This window comes from Lolium rigidum, chromosome 7 (genome assembly GCF_022539505.1).
Source record: "Lolium rigidum isolate FL_2022 chromosome 7, APGP_CSIRO_Lrig_0.1, whole genome shotgun sequence".
NCBI classification, from domain to species: Eukaryota; Viridiplantae; Streptophyta; class Magnoliopsida; order Poales; family Poaceae; genus Lolium; species Lolium rigidum.
The window spans coordinates 304,377,642-304,383,162 of record NC_061514.1 but is presented as its reverse complement, the minus strand read 5'-3'; the positions used below and the strand labels follow the sequence as shown (position 1 = coordinate 304,383,162).

At 43.0% G+C, this 5,521-nt stretch overlaps 1 protein-coding gene across 1 annotated transcript; it reads right to left on the bottom strand.

Annotated features, from left to right (window-relative positions):
- Positions 1-498: 498 nt before the first annotated feature.
- On the bottom strand, positions 499-5,290 carry LOC124673094. The gene is made up of 6 exons (XM_047209222.1): positions 5,218-5,290; positions 5,053-5,139; positions 1,876-2,046; positions 1,373-1,534; positions 594-638; positions 499-528 (listed from the first exon to the last, which is right to left on the bottom strand). The coding sequence occupies exons 2-6, from the start codon at positions 5,071-5,073 to the stop codon at positions 499-501; spliced, it is 429 nt and encodes a 142-aa protein (XP_047065178.1). The 5' UTR covers positions 5,074-5,139; positions 5,218-5,290.
- Positions 5,291-5,521: the final 231 nt, after the last annotated feature.

The window sequence follows — 5,521 nt, the reverse complement described above, 5'->3', positions numbered from 1 at the left end:
GGTGCTTCGCGATCAGGCAGGCGAGATCATCTTTGCAGCCTGCCGTTCACTGAGACAGTGTAGTAGTGCTACTGAAGCGGAAATTTTAGCAATAGAGGAAGGGCTGCAGCTGTCCCTATTCTGGACGCCCCTGAAGATCACAGTTGAGTCTGACTGTGTGGAAGCTGTTGAGTTAATCAAGGAAGGAACCCCTAATACTTCAGCTTATGCTTTTAGAATAAACACCATCCGTGAGTTGATTAGGGAAAGAGATGTTAGTGTGTTGCAGGTTAGCCGGGAAGCTAACATGGTTAGCCACGAGTTAGCTAAGTTAGGTAGAGTTCAGGCTAGGACAGAGTTCTGGCTGAGGGATGCACCTCAGGAGATCGCTATGGCGATGAACCTTGATTGTAACCTTTCTCCGGTTTAATATAATTCTCTTTTCCCCGCAAAAAAAAAAAAAAAAATAAATTATTGATACATAAGAATTAGAAGATTTTTAATTATTTATATCATATCTCATATTACATTAAATATTTTCTTTTCACTCTAGTATCAGTTTGAAGAACTTGCAAATAACTAATTTCATAGCAAAAATTCTTGCATAGAATTACCCAGACATGGAACCTTGCAAACCGATCTCCAAAAATACTGGATACCTGAAAACCATATCATTAATCAAACTCACCATGTATTTATTTCTGAGACAAAAACATCATGTATATGCGGATGATGCATGCCCATATCCAGTAAATAATATTTTACTGTTATGGTAATGTAAACAAATCCAAATTAGATGCAACGTGTTCTATTAAATATGTTTATCTATTTTTGTATACCGCTATTTTTTTGTTACACTCAGTATGCTGATATATAATTAGGATTTTGGAATCAAAACATTTGTTTTAATGGAATTTTGGAAATACTTTATTTCTGAGAGATAAAGCTAAATATTTAGGGGACATATAGCCTATGAAAGTTGGCTTTGCTATGAATACATCCGGGTGTAAATTCATTCTGAACTATGAATTTTTTTATTTTGAATTTTGTAGATGATACATATCTATAATCCCTAATAATCTATAACTATGTAAGTAAAAAAAAACTCTACTTTATACATATAAAACGTACCAGTCAGGACATATACTTTCACGGAGCTGTGTCTAGTCATTAACTATTTCACTTTCTTTATATTTTTTCGATAGCGCTTTATTACTTAAAGTGTATTAAGCATTACACCCGGCCTCTGCATATAATACACGATATTAAGCGTTTTAGTAACATATTCGGGTAGGACATAAAGCTGAATTAGACTATTTGGTAAGATGGATAGTACAAGTAAATAAAAATATCATTGTGAAAGTTAGCACTGTAGAATGACTTGATGTTATACCAATGAACCAGCACCAATCCCCTCCAGACCTTCTCCAGGGCGACCATTTAACACGTTCATGACTGTTGCACTAATATCTCCATATCCTTTCACCACTGGCTTCCATATACTAAATGATGCATGCGCTCCATAAATGTTATCTGATGTTGAGATTATGGCCAGCTAAAACAAAACAAAATCATAGTAAATAAGAAAAATGTAAAATACACTGACTATATTATTGCAGTTGAAGTATGTAAATGTCATGAGTTTGAACTGATAGAGTCAATCAAATCATAAATCCTTGCTAAGAAATATATTCCAAGGTTGAAGGTAATGCCGGCCAGGTACAACCTATATATCCATGAAGTTGATCACCACTAACTATTCTTGCTGCTCTCACAACCTTCTATGATCCTAGTTTCAAATTTCTTTAATGCTTAAAGGCATTTTTTTTATTGAGCATCCGCTGCCTCTTTCATATAGATATGTTGAAGATATCAAAACACATAATTATAGAGTACCTGGCCTCCCAAAATGGTAGAAAAATCTTGCGGCAAGCGTTCGACACTATTATTTCGTAATACTGGAATAGTTCCTGCAGGGCATGGAATCCGTCCTAGTTGTGCCTTTGTAGTATTAGTTGCCGATGAATATTTGAAGGGGAAACCTTTTGGATAAGAGCTTGGCTTCATCTGTGTCATTTTGGAAGAAGAATAATATAATGATAATTCCTAATCAAGAGTAATGCATTAACTAATTTACAAAGAACAGACACCATATATAAAAGCACATATTTATACTTTTTGGTATATAAAAAGGAAATACAAAAACATGCACAAATGAACCTAATCACACCCAAGAGTATAGACATATATCAAAGATTAGGATCCAAGTGCTACAGGACCGGGGAATTTACAAACTTGAAAATTCGTTTTAGTTGATGAAACACACATAGAACACAACAACCAACAGGTCATGTGAGCAAAGATCACCATTTAACTTTTTGTAGCAAGCTAGCAACTTACTTTGAGCCAAAATAGTTGGATATTTATATTGATTCATGGATTCGATCTTAAAGCAAAGTCGCTGTAAATCATATGGGGTTAAATTGTCAGAGGAACTTACTTAAACTAACTCTCGGTGAAGTTTGATTGCCAAAAACATTACTACCTCCATTTCGTTGAATAAGGCACACACTTATTTTAAGACAAACTTTGTCCGAAAAAATTGAGCACCAAAATATTGACTATATTTTACGTAATTACTATCGTTGGATTCATATTAAAATACACTTTCCAGTGAGTCTAAATCTATACCTAGAATCTTTATGTATTTGAAGTAATTCTGGGGGAAGAGTATCAGTGCATACGAAAACTCAACTCTACCCCGCGTCGCCCTACTCTGGCGGCTCGGGGAAACCCTTGCGCCCCCCCGCCGCCGGCCTCTCTGCCCATCCTCCCTGCCGCCGCTGCCGCCGGCCCTTGCCACGGTGGCGGCGGGCCCCGTTCCCAAAGGGTGGCGGGGTTCCTCCGGTCGCAGCGTGCGGCGGAGCTCAGACGCCGGGGCGGCGGCCCCGGACAGACGGTGGTGGGCGCTCGTCGAGGCGGCCGTTTGGACGGCGCAGCGCAGGAGGCGGCCTCGGCGGCTGGGCGCGGCGGGCTGCAGCGGCGCGGTCGTGGCGCAGCCGAAGGGGCCGGCGGGCGGAGCGGCCCATCCGGGCCCGATCTGGGCTGCTAGGGGTGGCGCGGCTGTGCAGCTGAGGGCGGGCGCGACGGCAGGGCGCCGTGTCCGGGGCACGGTGGACGGCCTCGCGACGTCGAGGTGCTGCCTCCGGGCCGCGAGGGGCGCGTTGCTGCTCTGGCCGCGCGTGTTGGTCGGCTGGCGGTGCTGCCCAGCGCCGGGATGGATGTGGCGGCCGTGTTGAAGACGGGGGGTTGAGGGATGGAGGATGTCCGGCCTTGAGCACGATGCAGGATGTCGCGACAGGTTCCGGGCTAATGCCTTGTCCTCGGTGGCTGGTCGGCCGGCAGCTGGCCGAGGCCGGCAATGGCGACGGCTTCGGGCGCCACTCCCTTCTTGAAGGCATCGCCGAGGTGCTGTTTGTCATCCTGTCTGGGAATGCTCCGGGGTAATCCCTAGATCCGACGTGATCGGTTGATGGCGGCGCTCTTGCGTCGTCTTCCCTCTTGAGGGCATCGATTTGGAGCTGCTTAGATCGGAGGGACCAGTGGAAGATGGTTGGTGTTGGCGTCGTGGGCTGCGTGGCAACGATGACAATGGTGAGCGGATCGGAGTTGTGGTATGTCCTTCGTCACCCCTGCCATGATGGTGAAGTCGGAGCTGCGAGGCGACTTGTGGCGACGATGCCACTTGATTGGTGCTTGCGTCGGTGCAAGGCGTGCAACTCTCCTATGAAGGTCACAGTTGGAGTCGGAGCTGCCTCCTCCCCGATGTGCTTGGGGGTCGATTGTTTGGCATAGGCTCACTTGGGCTTCGACGTCATTTGCGGCGAAGGTCTCGGTGGTGGTCGTCTAAGGTGAAGTCGGAATCGCTGGCTCGTGGAGGAGTGACGACGATGACGCTCGATGGCATCCTCAACGATGGCTTTCTTCTCGATGGCGTGTGTGCTTTGTGTGGGTAGCCAGGTTGGCCGGGGTGCTCAGTGTGTGTTGTTGGTTTTCGCCCGATTTTCTCCTAAAAATTGGGCACTTTCTTCTTAATTAATGGATGAGGCAAAGCTTTTGCCTCCGTTTCAAAAAAAAAAGTAATTCTTAGTAAAAACATGAAACACAATGACACCTTATTCATTAAAATGGAGAGATCGAGTATATCCTATCCTGTCTATATCAGTGGAATCATCCTTCTTCCTGTGCCAGATAGTTAGTCAAAAGTTGTATTCATGATGTACAAGAGGTTCACACCCACAATCCTTTCGCAGAAGACTTTTGTATTTTTTTTGCCACGGCAAGCAAATCCTCCGGCAGAGTGTTGTCCACTTGTGGGCACGCGAGCTACTTATTTAATGGAGTAGAATGCCTCTTCCTCTATCACGCGAGATAACCAATGTTGCGTGCTCACTCATCTTTGCTGCTCGTCGTGGTATTGCTAAGGTATGGAATTGAAGAAAGTATATAAAATAACAACACGAGACGTGTTTTTTTTCAGTGCAATACACCAAAAGAATATGAACGTGGCTAGTTCACGGTCAACCTAGAACTAACTTAATTCTCCATAACTCAGTTTCATGTGCAATTTATATGTAATTAGAAAAAAGATGTGCAATTGCATACCCTCGTGTAATTGCACACCATGTGTAATTCTGACGTACACATCTCGACGCAAACTTAATTCTCACTTAAACTAGAACCAGTGAAGAATATTGCTTACATGAAAGCAAATACAATAAAAATAAGGAAATGTGATAAGATTACTCAAAAAAGAATAGTAGGGGACTCAAAATTAAGCTACGCACAGCACATCATAAACCACCCAATATGACAAGATACACACTATCGAGAGAAAACGGTAAGTATGTTGTTAACTACAGTACTTAACTACATTCCGGTCAAGGAGATAATCTTAGTCCTCGACCTTTCTCAGAAGCCACATGTTTTGTTTGGAGGTGTCTCAGAAAAAAAAAACACGAAGAAAATACATTATAAAATCTACATCAAGCAAGTGATTAAATAAGTATTTACCTGCAGCACATGGTTCTTCATCAACGGATGATCAAAAGCTGGTTGTCGGTAGATATCAACGCAATCAAATACTTCTCCAAGTTCGTTCTAATTTGAAATTCCGAGCGCTAGTTAGCCACAAGATTGTTGTCAATGCACAAGGATAAATTATCTATTGTAACATACCACAATGGTCTTGCTTGCAGAGTTGTTCACGTTGCCTTGATATGTTGGCTCTCCGGTAGTTAAGACAAGGTATGAAAGAAAAATACAAGCACCCAACTCCAGTAGTTGATTCATTGCAGAAATCTTGAGCACTACTCGATATTTCATTCTGATGTGCGCGCTCAAGGGCGGTCTCTCTCTCTTTTATACATACAAAAAGATTTCATGACCCATTAATTGGAGATTTCATGATCCTTTAATTGGAGATTTCACTAGTATCATTTTAGCATTAATAGATGTGCACCTGGCGTATTGTATGTGAGGT

What these genes read in the sequence shown, in the direction of transcription:
- LOC124673094 (XM_047209222.1), bottom strand. Translation starts at nt 5,073, where the DNA reads ATGAAGAACCATGTGCTGCAG. An exon ending in TGAAGAACCATGTGCTGCAG is followed by an intron (nt 2,047 to 5,052) that starts GTAAATACTTAT and finishes AAAATGACACAG; the next exon opens with ATGAAGCCAAGCTCTTATCC. An exon ending in GGATTGGTGCTGGTTCATTG is followed by an intron (nt 639 to 1,372) that starts GTATAACATCAA and finishes TATGGTTTTCAG; the next exon opens with GTATCCAGTATTTTTGGAGA.